Source organism: Ursus arctos, unplaced genomic scaffold (genome assembly GCF_023065955.2).
Source record: "Ursus arctos isolate Adak ecotype North America unplaced genomic scaffold, UrsArc2.0 scaffold_3, whole genome shotgun sequence".
Classification (NCBI taxonomy): domain Eukaryota; kingdom Metazoa; phylum Chordata; class Mammalia; order Carnivora; family Ursidae; genus Ursus; species Ursus arctos.
The window spans coordinates 70663392-70690834 of NW_026622985.1; the positions used below are offsets into that span (position 1 = coordinate 70663392).

General features: G+C 43.5%; 1 protein-coding gene and 1 non-coding gene across 2 annotated transcripts in view; both read right to left on the reverse strand.

Moving 5' to 3' along the window:
* Positions 1–1471: 1471 nt before the first annotated feature.
* On the reverse strand, positions 1472–1578 carry LOC113267377 (U6 spliceosomal RNA). The gene has a single exon (XR_003320749.1). It is a non-coding gene; the product is annotated as a U6 spliceosomal RNA (small nuclear RNA).
* An 11721-nt stretch (positions 1579–13299) lies between these two features.
* WNT2 (Wnt family member 2) overlaps positions 13300–27443 on the reverse strand; it is a 45919-nt gene continuing 31775 nt past the window's right edge. The window contains exon 5 of the mRNA XM_026509994.4: positions 13300–17742. Coding sequence (XP_026365779.1) covers positions 17513–17742 — 230 coding nt within the window. The 3' untranslated portion in view covers positions 13300–17512. The remainder of the gene's footprint in view (positions 17743–27443) is intronic.

Sequence of the window (27443 nt, forward strand, 5' to 3'; positions counted from 1 at the left end):
ACACAATTTAATATGAGGAATTAGTAACCAGGTTCTGGAGGACATAAAGGGCACTCAGGTATTTCAGAGACAGGAAGTGCAGGAAACAGCAACCGTCCATAGGGGTAGAGGAACAAAGAGAAAAGGTTGGATTAGAAATTAGAAGCCTGGAGAGGAAGTTTCAGAGCTGGTACAGGGGTCCTGCACGGATGCTGCTCGTGCCTCTTAGAGCGCAGTGAGGCTGGTCCGAGGGTGTGGGGAAAACCTGCAAATGGCCGAGCTGCTGCTGCAGGAGGAACTGTTGCTGCAGGAGGAACTGTCGCTGGAATGACCCCCACAGGAACGTCCAACGGGAAGAAAGGCCTTGCAGTCTCCCTGTAGCGCCTCCTTCTGGAAGAGCTACGAGGAGCAGCTTGCAAAGCAGGACCGGTTTGCAGCCTCAGCCCTCGGCCCCCAGCCACGCACAGAGGGGTGAGTTTGAGACTGAGAGACGACAGTCTAATGACCAGTCCTGGAAGGAATGGGAACAGGGTCGACCACAGGCCAGGAAAATAGTTCAAGCAAACTGGTAATAGTATTTACCATGTCCAAGTGTCCACTATGCATAGTTTCACCCACTTACTCATTAATCCTCAGGAAATCAGTATTGTTATTCACCTGTGGCGAAGGTGAAGCGCCCTAGCCTGGGGTAAACAACGCCCCACACTGACCGGGCACGTGAGGGCAGAACAGGGATCTGCTCGCAGGACTGTCCGATTGCAGAGCTCCACCCTTCACAGGATGCACAGTGTTTGCTCAAAATGGGCTCGGTGCATCCAAGCAGCCCGGGGTAGTGTGACTAGAAAAGTGGAGATTTGGAAAGGTGATTTTTGGCTAATTTGTGGAGGGGCAAGGGATTTGGGCCTTTTAGGCAATGGGAACCAGTGAAAATTTTGGAATACAGCAGTGAAATGGTGGAAACTTATTTTAGAGAGATTTATTTGGATTGAGCAAGATGATTTGAAGAGAGAGGAATCTGGGCCAGTGAGGCTCATGATGAATTACAGTAATTTAGAAAGGAGGTGATAGGGGCCTCGGTTTGGGTGGTGGCAATGAGAAAGAAAAGGCAGAACTATGTGGAAGGAAGAATGAACGGGAATGGAGAGACACAGATATTGCACAAAAAGTAGAACTCAAAGATAATTCTGAAGTTTTGGGGTGTAGATAACTAGCAGAATAATAATACTGCCTTTCGAAACAAATTCTGGGGATTCTGGAATGCCTTTCCTTTAAGAATGTGGCCTCTGCCTGGGCGCACTGCCCCATCCCCCAACAACCGTGACAGCATGGCGCCCCAGTGCTCTGCTGCCTCATCCTGGATTCTCATCAGCAAAGTCGATAATTTCGAATTGAGAGGTAACTACTTACTGCGTAGTCAGGGAAAATATTTGACTGGAGATGAGGAACTGGATTCTGTCAGCCTGTTATTGCTGTGGATTTTACTTTTTTTTTTTTGTATATGGAACGCTTCACGAATTTGCATGTGATCCTTGTGCAGGGACCGTGCTAATCTTCTCTGTCTGGTTCCAGCTTTAGTACATGTGCTGCCAAAGTGAGCACGCTGTGCATTTTACTTTGTCCAACTTGTGGCTAAGAGAGTTTATTAGGATAATGGATATCAGTGGTTCTCTAACTCATACTCATCATAATCACCGGTGGAAATTTTAAATAATACAACACCTGGACCCATCTTCAGAGTATCTGATTTCAATTCATCTAGGACGGGACTTATTATTTTTTTATAGAGGGTGGGTCCCCTGTGGGGTGGGCCCAGCAAAAAGGGGGGGTCCTGGAAGAGGGGTGGGGCATGGTGGAAGGTGTGGTCAGGACCTAGTCTTTTTTTTTTTTTTAATTAGCATCTCTGATTATCTATTTGAATGCCTCTTCACATGCATTCTCTACGGACCTCAGGGTTTCACTAATGCAAGCCCCAGGCCCAAGGGTTGTCAGTGCAAGAGAACTCACCCAGAACAGTTGACCCCATTAAGGAAGGTGGTGAGCATTTTGCAAGATAAAGTGGCCAGAGAAGAAAATATCTCTGTTTACCAGAAAAGGCACAGCCTAGTAAGCATTTTAGATTTGCATGGCCTCAACCAATAAAAACTCATTTAATATTTTTAATCGAATGTGGGTACCGTGGGGATCTCTGAGAGGGATAGATTTTGCATATGACTGCAATTTTTAGATGAGCAGCACGTGATCCCCCAATTCACCAAAGGGTAGGTACTAAAGTCAGTACTTAAGGCAAAAGATAACCAACACTACCCTTGAAATTCCCATAAGGATATGAAGGTGGTAGAGCTCGTTCCCAGTTCAATACAGTTTTCCCTCTAGTGTTAAAACAGATTGCTTCTTCTCTGGACCCTTAAGAGATGGTTGGTTTGTGTTTAAAAAGGACTATTTGTACCTAAAAACAATATCTTTAATACAAACTTCACACCCAGAGGGCTGAGAAGCTTAAGTTGAGAGAGGCTCTGGCTTAGTAGCAAGGAGGGTATGTGAAGGAAATTTTCAAGTTGTCACAGTGGGAGGGTTGGCCTGCTCCAAGCTACTCTATCTTACCTGAGGGCAGAGGGCCCGGACAAGCTGTCTAGGCCGCTGTATCGGGGTACCATAACTAGTGGGTACAGGAATGAAGACACAAGTCCGTCTGGAGCAGACTCCTTCCGTTATGAGAGCAATCATTTGTGTGGCTAGTCTTAGTTATGTGAATGTAAAGGCACTAGACTCTCCTTGCCTAGGAAAAAGATGTAACAGAATTTTATAAAACGTTCTGTGGCTCATCAGTTTGCAAAAAGAGCCCTGGAGGCTTCTGTAAGGGAGTGGATGCAAGACCTCATGCTCTTCTTCCTGAGTTGAAATTAGAGAAACCAGCTTTTAAGAGTGTGGCCCTAACCATCTGCTGGCAAGGGAGGCTTCCAGATGCCCCAGAGGGGAATTCCTCATGACAGAATCTGCTGGTGATACAGGATGTACAAAGAAGAGTTCTCGAAAAACATATAGGTGAGACTGAGGAACCTCCAGACCTAGCCGCTAAGATGTGTTGTCACTCTTCGAGAGCAATGGCTGACTATGTGAGTGAACACGGAGAGCTTTAAACTTGGAGCCCAAGCATGAGCTTTGGGTTGGGCAGGGATCTGGCCCAGCAGGGTATCACCTGATACTTGAGCCAGAGTCCTTGTAATTCCACAGGATTCGTGTTCAGTGATGACACGATACTTTTAAAAGTCACAGAAGCAAGAATGCCCATAGGCCGAGGAGACTCTCCAGTTATGCCGTTTGGAAGTATCGCCCCACCTGGGCTCAGGGAGTCCCTGGGATTCTTGGGCAATTTGAAGTAGGAATCCCAAGAGAGCCCCTGGATTTCTGTAAATTAGGAATGATTAAGCAATAACCAGGGGAAATGTATAAAGCTGATAAAGATTTGGGGAAATACAATTCTTAGTAACATGTTGATATTTATGTGTTTCAAGACAACCAGCTATCAGGGACCATTCGGCATTTGAGATCTTTTTGATCATTTATAGGAAATTGATCAGAATGTGAATTTCTGATGCTTTCATGAGTGGGTCATTTTATATATATAAATTGAAGGTATTATATATATATATATAAATTGAAGATACTTCTTGAGCCACAAGAAGTATAGAGCTATAGGGAGCTATAGATTATTATAGGAAATCAGAGTTTTGTTGACTTTAAGAAGTATTTAGAAAGTAATGAGTAATGGTCTTCTACTCTTATATTTTAGTTAATATGGGTTATTTTCATTAGATTAACACTAAGAAGTCAATATTGTCATCTATTTGTGTCTCTCAGGAGCACTTCTAATTTTCCAATTGTAATCAACTCACAAAGTGTCCTTTGCAAAGGGTTGGCTCACATACTTATGCAGAGATTCAAAGCTAGGTATTATCTTGATATGTACTGTGTATCATGCTTGATGGGACTTTTTTTTTGAGGATGTAAATCAGAAATTGCTTGCAGAACAGTTGAATTATTCACTTATTCTTTTATTTTAAAAAAATCCTAATTTATTGAATATTTGCTACGTGCCTGGTGCTCTATAGTAGAATCAAAAGTGAGAAGTAAAAGGGGAATTGGTGCAGGGAAAGGGAGGGAAGGAGGGAAAGGAAACAATCATAATCATCCGTGGCTGGTTTTGTACTAGAATTGTAGCTTTATAGATTAATTTTAGTAAAAAGTTGACAGTTTACAGTATTAGGTCTTTCTATTGTAATCTCTCCATTCAAAGTATCTCTTATTTCCATTACTAAAGGTTTTAAGTTTTTTCTTATAATTCTGCACAATCATTGTTGTTTATATCCAGATATTTATATTGCTATTATGAGCAATAGAATCCTAAGCCGTTTCCCTACTTTTAATCTAAGTCCTCCTGCATCCACAACTACAAACCTATCCTCCTTTTAGATTGATTGAAGAGTTTTAAAATTATTTTTATTTCCTTAAAATAGGAAATTACACATTTTTGTCTTAATGGTTATCCTTAAAATTGAGACATGCTTACCTAACAATGCCTAAAGTTTATATTTCTTCCCTCCTCCCCAACAATATAAACAAGTTTAAAATGCTTAATTTTGGTCACTTCCTTTCCATCTTGATATTGTTACCAACACTTGATTTCACCTTTTTCTGTTACCAGAAATGAGTAATTCCTAGTTATTTTTATAAGTTCATTATTGTAAATTTCGCTGCATGTATACAAATTTATTTGCTCAGCTTTTCCTCTTGCATTTCTTTTGGAAAATATTTGTTCTGAAGTTCCTATAGATAGGATCTGTTCTTGGTAGATTTGTTTGTCTGAAATTTCTTTATTTTACTCTTGTTCTTTAATGATCGTTCAGCTGGATATAAAGTTATAGATTGATTTTTTTTCAGGGTTTTGAAAATATGATTCCAGCGCCTTCTTGTTTTCCCAACACAGTTCTGGAAAAGTCTACTTTTGGTCTGATTTTCTTTTCTAGGTAACTTGTCTTTTCTCTTTTGTAGCTTCTGAAATCTCTTTTTCTTCTACTCCCTGCACTTTTGCAACAATATATTTTTGTGTGGATTTATTTTGTTTTGGAACTACTTGGAACTTTGCTTCTTGACATTGAAGATTTATATCTTTCATCCATTCTGGAAATTGTTCATCTTTCTCACTTTCTCTCTTCTTCTTTTTTCAAAAGATTTTATTTATTTATTTATTTATTAAAAAGAGAGAGAGAGAGCATGCGCAAGCGGGGGGGGGGGCAGAGGAAGAGGGAAAAGCAGACTCCCCACTGAGCAGGGAGCCCAACTCGGAGCTTGATCCCAGGAACCCAAGATCACGACCTGAGCCATAGGCAGATGCTTAACCAACTAAGCCGCCCAGGTGGTCCATCTCTCTTCTTTCTTTCCGGAATTCCTGTTATAAGACATATGATGGACCTATTAATTCTACTTTTCCTGTCCCTCAACTCCTTTCATATGTCCCATTTTTTTTAGTATCTTGGGCAGAATTCTAGGTAATTTCCTTAATTTCCTTAGATCTATCTTCCGCTTCACTAACTCTCTCTTTAGCTGTATCTACTTTTCTGTTTACCAGTGAATTTTTTTAAGGTACATTTAATCAGCATCATGATCAGCTATTACAGTTATCAATTAACAACATGTGAACAACAACAACAAAAAACTGCATTAAAACCTTCTGTTGGAATGCTTTTCACTTTTCAGAGAACAGAAACTAAATTATATGATTAGTCACAAATACCATCCTTATTTTTTTTTTTCTTGTAGCAGTTAGGCTCTGCCACTGTGATTGACTGAGTTCACAAACTTATTGTAACCCATAGCTTTTCTGTCACTTCTCTGGCTCTCCTTTTCTGCAAACTTTTTTCTTGGCAGTAATTAAAATCTCTGCCACTGCTATAACTACTGGTGTTGCTTAGACACCCATAATGACCTTGGTTTTGTGGTTTGGCAAAGTACTGGCCTTCACCACCAAAAGAACCAGAAAAGTTTCCTTTCTTCATGGGTCCAGAATCTGAAGATTGATTGTTGTAATTGCCAAAGTTACTGTGGCTTCTACCACCTCCAAAACTTCTGTTATTACCAAATCAATTACTGCCATCATATCCACCACCACCAAAGCCATAACAACCCTGGAAGTTTCCTCCATGACCAAAGTTGTCATTCCCTCTAAAATAACCTCCACAACCCCTGCCAACATTTTAAGAACTACTTTGACCTACATGAGACACTGGCCATCTCTTGCTTAAGCAGGACTCTCATTACTTCACAGTTCTTGCTATTCATAGGATGGTATATCTGAATGACAGTCTTATCCATGGAGTTATGGTCGTAAAAGGTTATAAAAGCAAAACTTCTCTTCTTGTCACCATCCTCATCAGTAATGATTTCAATCACCTCAGTCTTCCCATGTTGCTCAAAATAATCTCTTACATGATGTTCTTCAGTGTCTTCTTTAATGCCACTAATGAAGGTCTTTTTCATAAGTAACTGTGCACCTGATCTTGAAAAACCTTCTCTTGTGACACCTTCTTTGGTTCTATGACACTTCCTTCCATCTTGTGTGGCCTTGCATTCATGACTCCATATGCTTGCTCCACAATGGCTTATGTGACAAGCCCAAAGCTTCTAGAGTGCTTGGTGTTTAGATCTTTCATTGCTATGCAGTCTGTGAGTGTTACTCATATTTTTCAGTCTGCCACTGGTTATTTTGAAGTTCAAACCTTTAATGAAGAGCTTCTACAGTTCTTTGGGCTCTTTGAGAGATTCTGAATTATATATGGTAGTGGCCGTGGGAAAGAGTTTAACAGTGCTTCCTCAGTGGTGGCCGTAGGCAGAAAAAATCACTGTTTTAATAACAGTGGTTATATTTTTAATTACTGGATGTTCTTTTTAATTATTTTTCAAATATATTTTAGCTTTCTCTTTTTTCCTTTAAGTATTATGTACTATATTCATATGTATTATTCATTTTGCTTTTTAAAATCATTCCTAAACAGATTTGTTTTATAGTCTGTATATAGTAATTTTATTATCTGATATTCTTGGGAGTCTAAGTGTGTGTTTTGTTTTTTATTTTCTGTGACTCTCAATCATGGTGGCTTATTTTGTAGTGTGTTTTGTAATTTTAAATTATCAACTCAGATTTGGTGAAGTATTACATGTGAGAATCCTCTGCGGCCTGGTTGAAAATGTCACCCTCAAAGAGGTTTGTTCTTGTCTCTGCTAGGCACCTCAATCTAGAACTATTTTGTTTTTTTTTTTTGTTTTGGGATGATACGTTGGCTAGACAATTTCTGAAGTGTGCAAGTTATGTTCGTTCTAATATCAACCTAAACAAAGAGAGGCTGGTAGCTGTAAATGGTCCAGGCTATATATTTATTTTAATTAATTTTTTCCTACCCTAATGCCATTTCAGAGCAAACTAGTTCCCAGTTGATTCCCTGTGCTGGTAGTCAGAGTTTTTCTAATTGAACTTATTGTCCTCTGAAGGTTCTGACTTCATGTGGGAAGAGATGGGATGCTGTATCCTAATTCCAACTCCTCACTTCAAGAAAGCCCAAAACCCTGTTTCCTGCCCTGCCCTGGTCTTTAATTTAAAACCCAATCTGCTAGGGGCACCTGAGTGGCTCAGTCAGTTAAGTGTCTGACTCTTGGTTTCAGTTCAGGTCATGACTTCCAGGTCATGAGATTGAGCCCCACTTTGGGCTCTGTGCTTATTATAGAGTCTGCTTGAGATTCTTCCTCTCCCTCTGCCCTTTCCCCACTGCTCACACACTTTCTTGCTCTCATCAGTCAATCAATAAATAAATACCCAATCTTCAAGAGAGGCAGATTAAGAAGCCTGCACTGGGGGCACTAAGGCTTGAGTTTTCAGCATCCTCTTCATATTTAACCTTTGGAGCTTTCCTATATTTGAAGGTGGGAATGGGGAGAGTTTACTTATGTATTTTAAAGGATGCTTATTTTACCTATGTCAAATTTCTGAGCGTTTTGCGTCAGAAGGCTTCTTTTTAGGGTATTTAGTCTGCCATGTTACCAGAAATAGAAGTCTCATTTATATCATTTTCTTTATTCAGTGCTGTTTCCCCAACACTGGGGAAAATATTTGGTAGATGTAAATTGTGCCAGATATTTGTTGAATAAATAATTGTTAAATTAAGGAAGAGACTTGAATAACTTTTATACATTTTAAGAGAAAAATTTTGAAAGATAAGTTCTTAACCTCCAGGCAGCATTGGTAAGGGTGAGAATTTTAGGCCCAATTTAAGATCGATGAAAGGAAAATGGCATTTGGGGATGAGTTGATTCCCCTCATGGTTGTCAATATAATCTACACAGGGAACTGATTCTGCTATAGTTGTTATAAGGAAAATGCTTACATGTCCAAGAAATAGGGAAATTGCTTTTGGACATCATCTCACTCTATTTATTGGTCCAAAAGAATGAATCACATTCTAGGCGGGATTACACTCTCTGGATTTTATTTATTTATTTTAAGGACCACCTTCTCCATGATCTCACATTTCTTAGCAGCCTTCTCACAAATTAAAATGCATATCTGGGGACTTTTTTTTTCACCATGAATAAACATGTGTTTAAATCTATTCCAAACAGTTCTAGAATAATTGTGATAAATGCTCCACCCTTTCCCCTGACCCATCATTTAAGATTCCATTTAGACAAAGATTCTTTCTCACTCTCCTACACTCCTCAGATATTCATATAAGGTCTTGTCATTGGTTCCCTTACACTCTGAAGAGACTTACTTTTGCTAATTTGACCACCATCAGAAAAAATCCCCAACTACAAGATTGGATTAAGTGAAGTGTTGATTCAAGATCAATTAGAGGTCAGGGCCAGCAACATGTATTATTCCAGCCCTGCTGGATTGTTTTCACATTAGAAGGTAGAGGAAAGGTCACCTGTTGTTTCTAGGGACAATATCTAATAATCTAGGATTATACAAACCTCCCCAACTTGCTTTGTGGAGAGAAAGACCACCTATCCTTTATGTTAAATGAAGTGAAAATATTATTAACCCTAATAGATGCTAATATCATATTTATATGCACTTTGTACCTCTAAAACTATTTTAAAATACATTGTTACATTTGATTCAATTCTGAAAATTTTTTTCTTGGGCTTTGTTGCTAAGGAAATTTTAACTGTCTCTCTTCCTCAGTGTAAGTGGACAAGACTATTATGAAAACTATTTTTAAAAATTATTGACATGTTAATTCAACCTGAATAAAAGCATTAGGTAGGGGTTTGAGGAAAACTTAAATAAATCATGATTTATACCATGTTTGAGTTGGTTCATGATATTTTTAACCATCTTCAAATGTGGGTTGTATCTCCATCTGACAAGGAAAGTAGATTTCTTATGACCAGAAATCCCAGATTTTCTAGGAGGATTTAGAAGCCATTTTATTTTAAATAAAAGTGCTTTGTTAAATGAATAACTAAAAGTCACGTTCTGGTAGAACTTGGTTAAATGTGTATCTAACATATGATTTTTTTTTCTCTGGATTGCATATAAATTTAATCAGAAATCATAGAAATATTTTGACAGTCTACACATTCTAATTTTTGTTTGGAAAATGTGGTCATTGAACCAACCAAGTCATTTTCAAGCTCATTGGACAGAATACTTCTGACTAAGTTTTAATCAGAGGATGCTCTGATATACTGGAAAGGACACTGGAGTGAGAGTTGGAAGACAAATATTTGAGTCCAGACCCTGCCTCTTATAAGTCTTTTTATCATCTTGGGCCAATTACCAAATCTCTCTGAAATTTGTCTCGTCTTAAAAAAAGAGGATAATCGTGTCTATATCTAAGGGTAGTTGTAAGGCCTAAATCCAAGCGTGCACGAGAAACTGCTTGTCAGGTAAGAAGCAAAGGACACGTGTTCTGTGTTAGCCCTCCCCGAAGGTTCTGAGCAAGGGCACGTTTGTCTTAGTCCCTGCTGCGTTTCCAGTACTGTATGTAGCACAGCAGCTGACTCACAGGAGATGCTCAATACAGACTGATGGAATGAATGATAACTGTTCTTCCCTGAAGGTGATTCAGCGTGTTGTTTATATCACCGTCTGAACCATGAAATTTCTTTTGTTTTCCCATGAACAAGATATGGAGGTTAGAATAAATTATGTGCATTGTTCCTTCCAAATGTGACGTTCTATGATTCTATGAATCCTCACTCTCAGACTCTTGGAAGTGTCATGTAACCTCATTGATCTGTTGAAGTCTCGTATCCATATGACAGAACAACACAATTCTCAGACACCATTTAATTGTATGTCTACAATATACAAACCAGAAGGATAATCCTGACCCAATCACTTAGTCAGTTCAGAAAAAGTGAAAGAAAATCACCAGTGAATGAATGGTTAATAGCTAGAAGCATTCAAATTCATTTGTCTGTATAGTATACTGAGTAATATTCTTACTCCAGTTCCTAAGCCCTGTAGAAGAGGGAAATTTCTCATCTGTGAATCATGATCCTAATAAAATCTCCAAGGGCTGGTGTAAATACCCACAAAACACTGGTGCTTGTTATTTCCTGAGAGTTGCTGAGAAGATAAGCCATTGTTTATAGTTACAGCAATATGTAAGAAAATTAAACCCGTACTCCCTTCTTCTCCTCGTCCTCTTAGGCTGGGAATATTTGTCTTGATTAAGCATGATTCCACAATGACAACTCAGAGTTCAAGGCCTTTCATGAAGTCTTCATTACTATTGGAGAATAATGATCAAGGGACAGATGTCAAAGTTTATTTGGGTGGGTAGACTTTTGGAGACTCCAATTCAGTTTTCGTTTTCTATGTTTCCTGCTATTTGTTCGGCTGGTGTGTCACCTCCACCTGTCACATGAAGCCCCGAAACATTCACAGATGGGTTTGCCATGCTCCCCAGCCTCTGCTGAAGTAACCAGGGTGAGCAATCTGGCTGACTGGACACTGGATGCATCTTCGTCATTTAATTATTTGAATTGGGTTTACGGGCAGTAATATGATTCCTCTCATCCGTGCAACTTAGGAAGGACTGCGGTGCTATTAAAATAGGATTGGGTGGACTGCCTGGGGAAATCCAGAGCCTATGATTCAATTACAGGGGCTTTCACAGGGTCAGTCACTACTCGGAAATTACAAAATCAAGTCAAGATCCAAAAATAGTCTAAATGGTAAACTGATCATGTTGATCAGATTTTAATCATGCTCTATTACCTAGAACTAGATCATAACATGAGGGAACAGATGAAGAGTTATTTGTTCATCGAAATGGTTTTGTCCAGTCTGTATCTCCATGGGCAGCCAAAAACATAAATTCGTTTGGGTCCATGAAAAATTGTCAGGTGGAAGAAGACTGGCTTTCCAATTCCTTCTTTTGGCCGGTTGTCATTGCCCCCAGTCTCTATCCAGTTTGGGTTATCCTTTGTTTAGTCTGCCATCCAGGCTTGTTTCTTTCTCCTCTCTGCCCGTGTTGCACCCAGCTTGTGCTCTCCCCTTCCCGCTCTTCGCTGACACACATTGGACAGCACTTGGGTTGCTTCGCTCTCCTAAAATTCCACCCGTACAAGGCTAGGGTTACCTGCAGTAGGGATAACTGGCAGTGGGGGGGGGGGGTAGGGGGGTGTTCAAGGATCAACCTGCAAATGATACCCATCCTAGTCTTAAACTGGAGGTTCTATTTTTTTTTTTTTTTTTTTTGCCTGAAACTCAGTCTTTCTCCATGTTTTGGTGCCCTTTCTTTCTTATTGCCCTCCTCTCTGTCCTGAGAAACTCAAAATTACCCAACTATTTAATGCAGAGCTATAACAGTCTTACTCTTCCACCTTCCAGGCCTTATCTTGGGGCTTCTCTTTCCCAGTGAGCGTTGCGAAACTGAGGAGTTCCTAGGAAGACTTTTGCCTTCAGCTTCTGAAACCACACTAGTGTTTTTCCTTGCTAAGCTTCCATCCTTCCTTTGATTCCCTACAGTTAATGCCCATCCATGGAACCCAGGAGCCTGGTGCTTTCCCACCCTCCCAGGACACATTGTGAACTTCAAGTGTCAGCCTGTCTTGTTCTGGCCCACACTGCTGAGGGGTTCTATGATACACCCATTCCAAAAGATTCCTTCCCAGTTAGTCTTATGCATTAATACCAAGATTTAATCCCATTAAACTATCACTCCCAGTGAAGTGTACCTACCTGAAAATGGCAAAAATGTATATGGATTGCATTTCAATAGAGGACTTGACCCAAAGTGTTACGTCAGTGGTTCTCAACTGGGAACAGTTTTGTCTCACACCTTGCTTCCTCCTCCCCTCACCGGGAACATCTGGCAATGTCTGGGGACACTTTTGGTTATCACAGCTGGAAAGCAGGAGCGTACCTCTGGCATCTAGTGTGTAGAGACAGGATTGCTTTTGAAGATTGTACAACGTGTAAGACAGTCCTCTCACCCAAAGGGTTAGTGAATAGGGAATTTTCATTGATAATGTTTGGGCAAAAATATTTGGTGAAATGTTCTTTGAAAAACATATGTAGACACATGTATCAACACATCTTCTGCAAGTCATCCAAGCATGGGAGTTTCCGAAAGGGACAAAGGAATCCTAGAGGGACAGCAAGCAGCCTGACAGTCGGGCCACCTTGGAGTACTTGATGTGCAGAGTCAGCTCCTTGCTTAGGCAGGTCACCCCAAAACAGTTCCTCAGGGAAGGGCAAATGTTGGGTGGATTTCCTTTGCTGCGGGAGAGTTTCTTTCCATTTTCCGAGCTTTCCCTACTTGTGTGTAAACAGCACCCACAATCAGGATACACAGATCTCAGCAAAGGGGCAAGGGATCTTGTATGTTTCTAATCAAGCTGAAAAAATACCATTTCAGCCAAAAGCAAGCACTTACATGGAGTGTAATAATTCAGAGAGGTCAACGAGGGTGGGTCTAGCTGCTGTGGAGACACACTGAATTTAAAAACAGAGCCAAAGCGTGCTGGCACCTAGAGAGGGTAGGCACTTAAATGGCAACACAGGGTGAAAATGCAGAATGATTTCTCAATCAGGAATATAAGCCTTACCCGTGAGCTCACAAGAGTATTTATCAGTAAGGGAAGCCAACTGGCTTCCCTGAAAATCTTCACAAACTTGAAAGCCACCTCTTGATGAGGTTGTGTAGGAAGCATATTCCTGAGGAAGACAAGGGAATAATTCCCATAACCTGCAGGGATTTCTTTCCACCAGAGGGTTTGGCAAGACTATCACAAGTTTAAAATAACAAAGTCAACACTGAAAATTCACTTTATTATGTTTTGATTTCGCGAAAGATGTAGACTTGTAAATAACAATAGTTCTTTGTAACAATCTGCGTGACACTTTTATTAGCTCGTGGAAGTGGGAGGTTTGGTTAAACAGGAATCATGTGAATATCAGGGGAAGAAAAACTACAGTTGGAACAACTATGATTTAGAAAAATAATAATCATGTTGGGCTTTGCAAACCACCTGTCACCTTGCTGATCCCCTGAAAAATGTAAAGAACATTCTCATGGATGAGTGAAAATTTTCTCTGCCTAGGTAAGGAGAAGGTCAAAATAAGCACGCCCTTGTGAGCTTATACCGGTGGATTGTTTTTCAGAAGGTCAGCACAGACCTAACAAGAGCAATTTACCAGCTTTGGAATTGGCGAGGTTTATTTGTTAAGAGTATGCTTCTTACTCTTAAGATAAGGAAACCCAGGTTGAAGTACAGTAAATAGACACAAAAGAATGGTTCTGGTCGATTGGACACCTCTCTGAGCCTTTATTTGGAGAGCAGGCAAGACGGGGAGATGAATGTTCTTCAGCTGAGCGAGACACCACCAGCCCCAGGCTAGCCTTTAATAAATGAGCAGTAATAACAATATCTTGGCCTGAAAACGCCAGCGAGGACAAGTGCATGTACGGTCGTGTTGGGTGCCTCCGAGGGAGCCCTGCTTTAGGTTTTGTAGAGCTGATGTGAGATCCCTTAATAGATTAATCAGGCTGAGAAATGTCAATGTGAAGCTAGATTTTCTGACTTTAAAGCTACTTTCTTTGAAAAAGAAATGTGATACCTAACGTTTTCGAGCTTCTTGATAACTCCAATGGAAAGGAATATGGTTATGACAATCGAGAACATCTCTTGACATCAACCTTGGAAGCCTCGTGCAGAGCTACATGACAGGTACGACAGGTTCGGGGAACGTGAGCGATGGCCTGAGGCCCTGCCCCTCTAGGTCTCCTGGTGTCTTGGGAAGTAGGTGCTGGGAAGGGACAGGGAAGCAACAGTGGAAGGCAGGGCAGAGGTTACCCGCGGGAGCTGAAAAAGCCGCTTTGCGCTGTCACCAAGCTCAGCCAGTCACATGGCAACAGCCACCTGGCTCTTCCCCTTCCCATCACCCGACCCCATACAGAATATATTGCCATTTGGTAGATCCTTCAGGGATGTTCCTTTCAGTCTGGCAATATCCAGATTATGTTGGGGCCTCCCACCCGGAGGGGCAAAGAGCCCTGGCTGAGTGTGGTCATGGCACTTAGGGCTTTTATGTGGGAGCCTGTGTGTGAGAGGCTGTCCGAGGTGTAACCGGGATGCACCCTGACCAAGCATGCTCACAGAGCACAAAGATCAGTCCAGTCCAGTCTTCCAAACTGCAGGCCAGTGTAGGGAGGCACGTTTATTTTGAAGAAGACAACTCATTTGTTAAGAGTCAGAGTCGGGTGCAGATGATATCTTTATTGTAGAAAACTCCGCTGAGATGGTCAAGCTCTATTGTGTTGGAACTTTTTCAGCGATTGCAGAACATTAATGGGCAACCCCTGGGGCCTAGAAATCTTTCTTTTATCATAAGATTTTCATTGAGAGGGAATTTGTAAGGGATCTGAACTAAATGGATTCTTTCATTTTGTTTTGGGTAATGGGTGCCGTACATTCCCTTAAGAGCCTCAGATAATCAAGAGCTCAGTATACCCTAGAATCAAGGCCTATTGATCCTCAACCAAACCCTAAAGAAAAGGAGTTGGAATTTATCTTCAGCTCTTTTTAAATTTGTTTTCCCCAAGAGTGGAGATTTCCTCTTTCAGAAGTAAAAGCAGATAAAAATACTTCATTCTCTTATCACGCCCTCCATGATGACCACACCCACTGCCACTTGCGATGGCTGCCGTAGTCTCCCTTACAGATCAGAAAAGTTAACTCAGGTTTCTATATGGATATGCCCTGTGCCCTTGCTCCTTATCAAGAACGATGCATCTCAGCATGAAATGAAAGTCAGATCAAAACATCCCAACAATTAAAAGAAATCATGACCATCCCCTTTGGATGCTAAAATGACTTAGAATCCACTTGGGTTAATTTTGAGACAAACTAGATAAAGTGCTTGGCTTTCCTGATTCCTCTGTTTGCAATGGAGATTGGGGGCAATCGCAGTAAGTGCACACAGGCTTTCACCCCTCTTGGTCTCAGCTGCCCCAGATACAAACTGGAGGGAGCTGAGATGTCCTCTTAGATCCTTTCCATTTCTAAATACACTCGTGGATTTATGATTTCATAGTTCATCCAGCAGGCTAATGGCTGTGGGACCACTGTGCAAGTCCCCTCACCACCACCCCCAGAAAGGCATTCACAGGCAGCTGCAGTGTAACTAAGACAGCCCACCTGCCCAGCCTTCCCACTCGCCCCCAAAGGCCCACACTGAGCTCAGAGCAACTGTCCCGCTCCACTCTTCCCACCTTCTGAATCCATAGGATAAAAAGAGGAAAGAGCTACTTTGGAAAAATCAGATGACAAATTTTGGGGTTTGGGAGTGAAAGAAAGGAGATGAATTCTGTCATTTTGATGAGGGCTAGGAGGCAAGCAATAATTCTGACAAAGTACTCCGGCAGGCTATTGTCCGTGAGCTTCAGTCTAGACGTCCTGCTGCAGAGCAAGGACGGAGAAACTGAAGACCAGGCTCTCAATGAGTGAGCGAGTATCAGTCACTGGACACCAGATGCATAGAATAGAACATCATCTTAGTAAATGTGAAGAGACCACATTGAGAACCAGAACCTAATTGTACCGACGGGATGAGACATAACTTCAGATATTTCGCCTTTCTTTCATTTAATATACGAAATGGGGCGGCAGCGTCTGTATTTTCCTTGGATGTCATCTTTTGGCTCATGGCCAAAGCCAGCCATAATTTGCATGTTGATGTTCCCATAATTACAGCTGGGTCCATAAAATATAATCTCCAAATGATGATTTGTTTGCAATATAATATACTAGGGTTGCCAACTTTATAAACAAGGCTCTGTGTCATTTGCTCTAAGCTATGGTGTCTTGTCATCTTGTCAGCCTCAGATGAACACAATTCAATATGACAGCTCTTTCAAACGTGCTTGAAGGGTGATGGGTACAGCTGATGCGCTTGGCACATGTGGCCAACTCGTTCTGGGCATCTGTTCATGGTGAAGGCTGTCCAGGCGTGACTTAGCTCTGGAAACCTCTCTGTCAGCATGCTGGTTCCCTGATCTTGTCATCCTCAAAGTTTTCTTTCTCAAAGCCATTTCAACTACAAAATTCCAGGGGTCACATGCATCATACCAGATAGGAATTTTATTCCCCCTTTTCTTCCTTATCTGTACAGACATGTTTTCTGATATTCCACTCACTAAGTTATTTTTCTCCATCTTCCCCCAATAGATACAGAATACTGCCAGATCATCAATCTTCTTTTAAATTCCTTTCAGATCCTAAGAAGGAAGTCTCCTTCCCTAAAGCTTCTTTATATCAAGCAGACAGTAATGCAAAGCAAGTCCTTTCTGAGGCTCTTGCTATTGTAAAGATTCCAAACTGTACCGAAGGACACCGGTCCTGTCTGGTCACACCAAACTTTAATATGGCAATAAATGCCTTGAAAAATATGCATTTAAACCAAAAGTTCATTGAAAGCCATCGTTCTCCAGGCAATTACCAATCAGCCCTGGAGGGGGTGGCTGTGAAAATCACTTGATCAGGCAAAAGCCTTGCTTGGTCTTTTCAAGATTTAAAGTTAATTCAATGGCAGTTGGTCCTGCTGTCTTTACCCTCCAGAGAGAAGTATAGAGTTTGGTAACTGTGAGCATTTATTGTGAGACACAGAAAAAGCTCCTTTGGGACACTCTTTTCCCCTCTGGCCAAGTGCTCCAGAAAGAGGAAACGTCTAGGTGGGTGGAGACGGGGATCGGCCCCCCGTCCCCCCCTTTCCCTCCGAGCTGTCTGTCCTGACAAGGAAGAGGTGTGCCCCCAGAATGCTGGCAGTCGGGGAGGATAAGGCATGCTTTATGTGCGGCATGTGGCCCCCGTCCTGTGGCCCCCGCGGCGGGAGAAGGAGCTTCTGTTGAGACAAAGGTCACATGCCTTAGGAAATAGCTCCCCGAGAAAACCCCGAGGCCCAGTGTCCTTGCAGACCCGCCAGAGTCCTTGCAGGAGGGCAGGTGGGCGGGGCCTTCCGCCGGCGTCATGTGGGAGCCGCCCAGTCAGCGCTCTTGGGGGCCTTGCACGTGTGCACGTCCAGGGCCTCCAGACAGTCCTGACAGCGCACGGCACAGCACCAGTGGAACTTACACTCGCACTTGGTCATCCGGGTGACGCGGGAGGTGTCGTAGCCTCTCCCGCAGCACATGACTTCGCAGCTGTCCATGCCACGGGAAGTCAGGTTGCACACGCGGCCTGCTGTCCCCGGGGAGCCTGGAAGACAATTGGGGGAGGAGTCACTGAGAAAGCGTGGGCGGAATACAATACGCCTCAGGAGGGGGAGAATCCCTCCTCCAAGATGGCGCCCGGCGGCCCAGGCCGGGTCTGTGTTCCCTGGCACCGGCCGCAGCGAGTGTAGCCGTGCCCACGGGGCCAAGTCCGGGAAAGACGGATGCGGAACTTTGGACCTGCCTTGGGCAACTTAACTCTAGTGCTCCCACTTTTGAGCTGGATAAACGTTTCAGTTAACACCTACCCAGCCTTGGATTGGCGGACTGCTGAATGGGCAAGGCCAGATCAGAACGGAAGAAGGATCTATCCTAGCTCCCTCTCACCTGCCCTCAAACCACATCAAAGGAGCAGTGACCCAGCTTAGTGCTCTCAGAATTCATCAGGGTGTGGAACCCTCAAAGGGAGGGGATTCTGTCTCCGCAGACCTGACGACGCTGCCTTATTAGAAGGAGGCGAGAACTCTGGCACTGAAGGGGAGGTGTGTAAGACCCCGAGGAGGAGGCAACACCAGCTGCTTTACCTCGAGCGCGGCTGTCCAGTGGGCCATCTGGATGTGCGTGAGGCTCCTGGTCGAAGCCAGGATGCTAAGCCTTCAGTGAACGGAACTGGCATAAAAACCTGCTAGGAGCTACCAGCAGAACATTGTCTTAGTTATGTAAGGTAAGGTTTCCTAAATGGCAATTCATTTTTATGTATTTGTTTTTGAAAAAGCCTGTCAAAGGTACGATGCCTCTTCACATGTTCTATTCCCAGGGAAGCATCCAGAATTCTTTTACAAGAGCATTATCAGACAACAGAACAAAGTGTAGTGGGCCTTTGTGGAGCGTTAGCTCAGCCCACAGGATCCTTTCTGCTGCTTTCTCTGGCACAGAAACGGGCACTTGGCAGCCATGTTGAACAACATCAGCTGCTCTGCTGGTGGCAGGTGATTGGACAGGTGTGGGGACCTGGCTCGTGCTGGCCAATCAGGTAGATTTCCCTGGGGATTGGTGGTTTTGCTGGAGCTAGGCGTTCTCGCCAAATAGACATTGAGTAACCACTGGCAGCCATGCGGTGTGTAGGCAAGTGGTCTACAGAGAGAGAAGAATGAGGCAGATGTGCAGAGACAGCGAAGAGAGAACATGGAGAGAGGATGCTGCCCAGATCCTGGACTGTCTTCCTGAAGCTGCTTCCATATCTCCCCTAGGCCTGGCTGCGTTCCAAACTTTGGGTTCCTAGAGATTCTGTATCCTTACTATAAATTTCCCCTTTCAGCTTAAACCACTTCGGTTTCTATTACTTGCAATCAGCAATCCTAAATAATTGACAAACTGAGAGAAGCTAAGCTCTGTATTTAAAAAAAAAAAAAATGTCAGGATGAAAAAGACAGTGACTTTATTCATTTTTAGTTCCTCTATCATTTAACAAGGAATTTCTCCTGCTTCATAACTCCTGTCCTGCCTCGTGACTCTCTGTTTATCACAATCCAAACTGTGTTCCAATTATCTACATAAATGTCATGTTGCCCTGCCTGTCAAGAATGACCCGGGAAGCAGCCAGGTTCCAGCAGGGCGTGGGGTGGAGAGGAGGAGAGGGGTGGGCAGAACTCATTCTGCGTGATCAGGCCCCTGACAGCAGGAAGACAGGCAGGGGATTTCATGATGACAGGAAGGATGACAAAGGGCTGGGGTCAGGGTGGAGGGGGGGGGTCAGCCAGGGATGGCTGGGAGCCTCTATGGTGCTGAAGAAGCACACAGTTAGAAGAGGCAGCAGCTGGGGCTGGACTCGGGTCGATGGTCAGGACAGGGCTCAAAATTACTGACTGGACAAGAAGGACTGACCACCAAATACCGCCTTTTAACAGCATGCCCATTATTTCATTCAGCAAACATTTAATGAACACAAATTTGTAAGACACTGTGCCGGCTGTTTAGAGTTTTGGGTAGTGGTGGTGGAGAAATAAAATAATTAGAATTCACTTCCTAGTCTCTGAGAACTCATACTATGATGAAGAGATTAATATGTAAAGAGATACCTCCAGTACTTCAAGATAACCATTCCATTTGCTGAAGACCAGATTCTCTAACCTCCAGGAGAGTTTTGTGCAAAGCACCACTGCAGACAAAGCTCACGATCGTAGGATGAGGTCATTTAGAGCTTGGACACATCAGGGTTCAAGCCCTAGCTTTTGCCATCTAACAGCTACGTGACCTTGGGCAAGCTATTTAATGTCATTAGGTGTCAGTTTCTCCCCTTGCCAAACTGGGATGGAAATGGAGTTCCTTCCTCACAGGGCTGCGGTGAGGCGGGAATGAGATCCTGCATGAAAAGCACCTGGCAAATAAGGGCTCAATTAATGTCACCCTTCCATTCATTTAGCTGGTGTTTATTGAGTGACTACTATGTGCTATCACAGTTGTGGGAGCCTGGGATGTAGCAGAACAAAATAAAGATGCTGCCCTGAGGAGCTTGAGTTCTAGAGGGAGTGAGCCAAACCTATTATAATAATGATGAGTGCTATTAATATCGGTAGCAGCAAACAGGATCAGAAAAGGAGCTGTTAACAGCACAGTTTTACAGAGGCGGCATCAGAGATAGGATGGAGGGGAGAAGTAGAGGATCTGAGGGGAGAAGGGGGCGAAGGGCATCCCAGGTAGGAGAGAAGCTGTCAGCAGACCCCCCGGGGCGTGTCTTCGGGCCCGCAGAGTGGACGGTGGCACAGGCGCAGGGCAGGCAAAGGGCCCGGAAAGGGAGCCGGGCCCCGGTCTAGGGCCTTCCTGCCTTGCTACAGTTTGGGTTTTATTCCATGATGAGTGGCAAGCCTGTCCAGATTTGTAATCAGAGGAAACCGCGTCGGAATGACAAGTCTGAAACGGCTTCTTGGGACAGGGAGGTATCCTTGAGGCAGCTGGATTCGTCCAGGAGATAATGAGCGTAGGACAAATACGTGATGGGGGAAAGGGGGAGGATCACTAGGACTTGGGGACTCACTGAATTGGGGGGAGGGGATCAAGTAGGAAAAGACTGAAAACCATTCACTTGGCTCAACACGAAGGAGGTAAGCGGTGCCCTCCGACGAGAGCGGCTCCAGCAGAAGCACACGATGCGGCAGCGATCGCGGAGTGGATGGGGGCGAGGGTAGGCGGACACGGAGTGTGGCCAGTTTCCAAGAAGCTTGGTGGCAAAGCGGATGAAAGAGCATGGCAGCAAGGCGTGATTAATGAGACCGAGGTGGGACTTGAAGGTTATTTTAGGCTGTGAAGTTTCTGGGTGGTTTGTTATGCAGTAGTACACATCTGACACAGTTCAGCAGGTTCTAATTAGATAAAGTACAAAGGTGGAGAAAACCAGTCCGTGCTATTAGAAGTCCGAGTAGTGATTTCCCTTGGGGAATAGTGAAAAGGGGCATGAAGGAGGCTTCTGGAATGCCAGTCCTCTTCAGGTCTTGGTCTGGGCATAGATTATATGGGTGTGTTCACTTGCGACCATTCCCTGAGCTATACATGTGGTGTGCACTTTTCTGTATGTGTTTTATGTTCCAGTAATGAGAAGAAGAGAGAGGAGTCCACATAGGCAAAACCAGGAAACCAGCAAAACTCTGATATGTGAGGAGCGGAAAGGTGTTTAACCTGGCTGGAAGGCAGCATTCAAAGGGGAGCGTGGCAAGAGGTGAGGCAGGAGAGGCGGGCAGACGCCAAGACATGGAAGGCCTTGTGGGACAGGTGAGGGCATTGACACTTTAACCCCAGGACAACGGAGTGCTACCGAGAGTTTTTACTCAAAGGGGGCTACGGTGGATTTACATTCAGAAGACTCGCTGTGGGTGCCGGGGTCGGATGGATCGAAGGGGGCCAGGGTAAACTCAAGGAGCCAACTTAGAGAGTGGTAAAGTGCCCTGGGCAGGGCACAGGGTGACCAGGACAAGGACAGTGGCAGTGGGGGGAGGGTAAAAGAGGTTAAAGGGCTTGGGGGATGTGGAGACGGCAGGACGGGAAGGACACGGAGGGTGAGGGTCAGGAAGCACTCCCAGGCTTCTGGCGCGAGTGACTGGGTTTATGCTGGTGACCTTCCTTGGGGTGGGACACCGGGGAGAGGCAGGCTTTGAGCCGAGATACTGAGTTTTGTTTTCAGCACATTGGCTTTGTTGTTGACAGTGGGTCCTCCAGGTAGAAACCTTCACTGAAAATACTCTTTGGGACTCAGGAGAGAGGTCAGCACGGAGGTGCAGAGTGGGAAATCTTTACCTCAGAGGTGGCCACTGAAGCCAAGGTGCAAATTCGACCCCCAGCGGGTGTGAAAAGCACTGTCACCTGCCACCCCAGAGGCCACCCTGAATTTTCACCTTTTTGGGGTTTTTCCATAAACCCTGCACACCCATAAGCATTCTTCACTTCCACCAATATGCATTCATTAAAATATGAATACACGCAATTGGAATTTTCTCTCCCCCTTGGTGTTGGGGGTGGGGAATGAAGCTAGGACAGGGAGGTGAAGAGTATCATTACCAAATCACCCTGTGGGCTTTTTACCGACATCAAACTTGGTGACCTTTCCCCAGTGGCCTGAAGCCTAAGGAGGTCCCGAGCTGGTGGTCTGACTCAGCCGCAGCGATGGTTGGGGTGTTTTTTTCCGTCAGATGCAAAAAATTGAACCGGACTCTGTTTGAACAGCAGGAGGGCTCGGTGAAGTGACCTCAGCACCATCAAAACTCTGAGAGAAGTGGGCAAAGTGTGGCCATTGACAAGAGCTTAACTCAGAAGTGGTTTCAGTCAAGGAAACAAAGCCTCCGGCTTTGAGATCTCAGTGGCTCAGCGTTCTGTTACAGAATGCCGGAGAACACCACTCTTCTGAACATACCACTCTCCACTGGCCGCCCAAACGGGGAGTAATGAGGGCCCAGAAGAAGGAAGATGAGAGGGGTTTTTGAAGATTGAGAGCCAGTGATGTGAGAATAGTGGTGAGGTCACAGTTTGGAGGGGGAATGGCCCCCCTCTGAGGACCCCAGGCTCCCAGGAATGTGCCAGCCGAGAGGTTCAGGGCAGGCTCTGTCATCTGGGGAGAGGACAAGGCTACAGGACGTTGGACTACAAATTGGCCCTTCCTTTGGGGTTTGGATCTAATTAGATTTAATGACAGACTGTAGGGCAGGAGGGCAATTTTGACACCTGCTGTCATTTGAGCAGAATATAGACCCATTTCTTCAAAACCCTGAAAAGAACATTTCTAGTTCAAGGATGCAGAATCTATACAAAATTTGCTGGCATTGCTTTCCTTTACTGGAGTTATAATAAAGCCCCATTATTAATGACAGCAGAAGGGCTCTACTGTCTTAGGGACCTCCCACTATCCTTTCCAAAGCAGAAGGCATCACTATTATTCTTAAAGTAAGGAGATAAGAATCAAGACTATAAATGTGTGTGTGTGTGAGAGAGAGAGAGAGAGCACGTTGTGAAAGGGACCCTCTGAGTTTTATGATCTTCCTGCTTATTTAGTTCTAAATATTTGAGACATACACTTTTAGATCTTTTTTTTTTTTTCCCAAATACTATACCTGTTCATTAACTAATGAGTCACTCATTCCTGCCTGGGCCACAGCAGGAACGACCAGGTTAATAAAGCCAGCTCCACCTGTCAGCCCAAAGCCCATGCCTCCTTGCCTTTTTCCTCTCTTCCCCTGATTCTTCTTGCTTCCTTCCACTCTGCCCTCTTTTCCATCCTCTTTCTCTTCTTTTTGTTCATAATTGGAGCTAATATTTATGGGGCACCGACATGCGCTAGGCCCCATGAGAAGCATTTTGCCTGTATTATCTCATTTAATTCTTGCAAGCTTAGAAAGTAGGTAGTGTTGTCCCCAGTTTGGAACTGAGGGAATGGAGGAGGGTAAGTAACTTGCTTGTGATCACACAGCTAGCAGCTGGCAGGTCAGGATTTGAAGCCAGGCTTTCGTGAGTCCAGAGCTGAAGCTCCTGACCACTGTGGCATGTGTCAGGGAGCTCCGTCCCGCAGCCCAGCCAGATGCCAGGAAACCGAGCCTTAGCACCCTTCCTGCTCTCTCCCGTCATTATTTTATCAAATGAAGAACTTGCAAAGGTCCTGACATGCGGTCTTTTTGGAAGCGACCTTTTCCTCCAGCATATGCTACACCATAGACAGTGAAGACCCCTGCAGTTACCTGAGAATGAGGAAGGCTAGTTAGCGTGGTGTTAGTGGCTTACACTGTATTGTCCCTGTACTGATATGCCCATCGAACTCCTGTCCCCTTTTTGAGGGACGAGACTAATTTCTTTGCAATACCAACATGCACACCTCCAAAACAGTTACGTGTCCTCAAGGCAGTTTTAATTTATGTCACTGGTGGGGCCATGGCTGAAAACGTTGGGAAGAACTCTTGCTAAGCAGCACTTTCTGGTTCAGGAAAGCCAACAGCACCAATTTGCATCTCACCGAAAATAGCATGTCTTAGCCTGATCACTCACTTAATTCTACCCTGGACTTGACTTTAAGATTTGCTGAGACATTTCCAAAACCCAATCTTTCTAGGTCAAATATTTGCAACATACAGTATCTACAAGAGCATGTGTAGGCTGGCTTTACAAATACTTCAAAGGAAATTTTAAAAATATTTAGAGTAATGGCCCTATCACTCTTTTCCCAAAGCAGTATGGTAAGAGGATAAACACATATTTAGATGCTTCACATTTATTTATTTTAAAAATCCTTCATGGTTATTTATAATGTTATCTCCTACTGTACTTTGATTTACTCAGTTTACTTAAGATAAGTTGCAAGTCAGAAGCTCTTTTCCCTGACTTCCCTTAGGTTTAGCTTTGTGAAATGTGCCCTGATGTGTGGCCTGTCTGGGTGCAGATCCCAGTTCCCAGAGTGTGGCAGACTCAGGCTCCGTGAACCCAACTTGCTTCTGTCACCGTCAACACCGCACTCTTACGAGATTATCTGCGGAGACTCCGTGTCCGGAAGACCCAGGCAGTCTGTGATGTCTATGCCGTGGGAAGGTGTGAGTTCCAGCCAGATCCTCCTTTCTCCTCCCCACAAGTGTTGTCCTCACCCTTCACAGAGATCAAATTTGCATGGGGAAGAAGGAGGATGAAGAATTGGTGTTTCTAAGTCACATAAGTTGGGACCATTGAACACACTTTTGGTGGGGCAGTGCCATGGGAACTTTACAGAATCGAGCATCCCTTCCCTAGAGCTATAAAATTAATAATGGAGTCAGGGTTCCCAGTGCAAAAACATTTCTGTCTCCACCGACATGCATCTTCCTGACAGCAGAGGAGGACGGAGAGCTTTTGCTAATAGTTCCCAGACTCACACCTCTGGGACCTTGGAGGAAGGGCGCTCTCTCGAGCACTCTTTCTCTGTGGATGGGCCTGTGTCTTTGGAAATTCCTGCCACTCCAGGCTGACAGAAGCCCATATGTTGACCATTAGGACATAAAACAAGATTCACTTAAGCCCGTCATCCAATCGGCTGTTTCTCCTCTGGTTGACTTACATGTTGTCATTAACGACACAGATTTATCGAGGGAAGAAAAGAATGTTAGAGCAAATGTTAGAGACCGCACATTCATCTATCTACACACATGGCTTGCCCCTCGCGCAGTAAGGACTGCAAACCTAAAACTAGGAAAGACAGTATCTCCACTTCTCTCAGATAATCTTATTCAACGTTTTTATAATAACCAGGAAAAGCTTGACTGGCACCAGAAAGCATGTTCCATTAAATTAACAAATCCTATCGTGGAATTAAAGTTAAGGTCAGGCTCTTCAAGGCTTTCCATGTCTGGCACACCTAGTCCACCCAAGTTTATTTCCCACTGCCCCCTACTTGTGCCCCTTATGAGCAGGCCAACTCCTCACTGTCCCACTGAAGTGACTGGCTGTGTAGACTGTTTCCTCACAAGAGCTACTCTCATCTGCTGTCCTGGCCTGTCCTCACTCCATTAGATCAGAGGTCTTTTCATTCCTCGAATTTCGGGCCTACTTCAGCACCTGCCTTAGAGCCCTCCCTGTTTCTGCTCCTCACCCACCTGACCCCCTTCCAAAGTCCTATAATGCGTGTCACGCAATAGAGCTCATACACTGTTTCAAAATGTTTGATGATTTCTCATGCATCTTGTCTCCCCAAGGACAGAGGTTAGATCTTGTATTTCTTCTATACACTGCGTTGTGCTCAGCTGTCAACATATAAATTCCTGATTCATTAAATATTAAATTAAAAACAACTTAAAAATGAAGATCAGCTTTTCCTTGCCAAGGGAGGGCACGCTTCCCCAGGGAGTGGTCACTGAGTCCTCAGGCACTATGGTCATAGTAAATTGGCTAACAGCCTGGTTTCTACTCAAATGATCTCACTTGAAATATAGAGAACAGATGCAGAAATTTCAGCACATTTTAAAAAGATAAAGATTGAAAATAAAAACCTAAGGGAGTCTGTGGCATTAAGTTCATGTTCATGTTCTGTAATGGCAAACTTAGAGTGAAATTAATTAACAATTCACTCATTCATTTATGGAATCATAGAAACCTAGGGAATTTCTGGGTAAAACACATATCTTAAGAGACCCAGAGAAGCTAATTTGTCCACGGCTACCCAATCAGTAATCACTAAAAATAGTAATAGGTAGCAACAGGTAGCATCAAAGTCTCTGCTGATCCATAGGCCAGGAATTATTAGGAATACAGGATTTGCATAGGGTTAAGGAAGAGATTCACCACACCAACACAAAATAGGTTTCATGGGGAAAGCCTACATGAAGTAAGAAAATACATTATTTTAAAATACGTTAACATCATTCTTTTGTTTGTAACATATTAATTTTTTCTATTACAAAAAAGAAGGACATCAATTTGACAAATTTTTTGTTGGTGCAAATTATGTCAAAGACTTCAAAAATAGGAAAATGAAAATTTTGTTTCCTTTTTTTCTGAAAAAAGTGTCTTTTTTCAGTTTTCACAAATTCAATCTGATCGCCACTGTCAATTCAAATTAGGGCCCTTTTCAGTGTATCCTAAAAATTTAATAATTCTAGTACATGTACATTCTGAAAGGAAAGGCAGACTTACAGACCACGCCTATAACATAAAGTAGCATTAGAAGTATTTTGCTTGCATTAACAGCAAAACCAGATGAACTAACAAGTAGTCCCACTGATAGTCGTAAATGAAAAAGGTCCCACACAGAGTAAAAGAACTGAGTGTTTGGTGGCAACTAAAAGCCGTTGATATAGTCTACTGCTGTATATGAGACTTTTATCTCTTCCAGGGAAATGGGCAGCCAGCAACATCCTAAGCTCTCTAAATGGTCCACTAATGCATTTGAACATGAGGAAAAATTCCATTTAACATTTCAGTTTAAATGGGAATTTTCATAGGCCGTGTGTTATCATCAGTGATGAGCAAAGACGTGCTTAATAGTCACCTGTCAAAGCAACCAAGTTATCTTTAAGTTATGACGTTGCACCAGCATAACTAAGAATTCAGCTCCTATGATGAGCATATTTAATATGGTTGATAACTTGCCTTTCAACTCAATTCAGCACATTTATATGCTAAGTGAACATAGTTCCTGCCATCATGGAATCAGAGTCCAGTGGGACAGACCGAGACCAAACAAACATGTAAATAAACCAGTGCTGTGAGTCAGGGAACAAGGAAGGCTCTCTGAGCTAGACCCTGATGCATTTC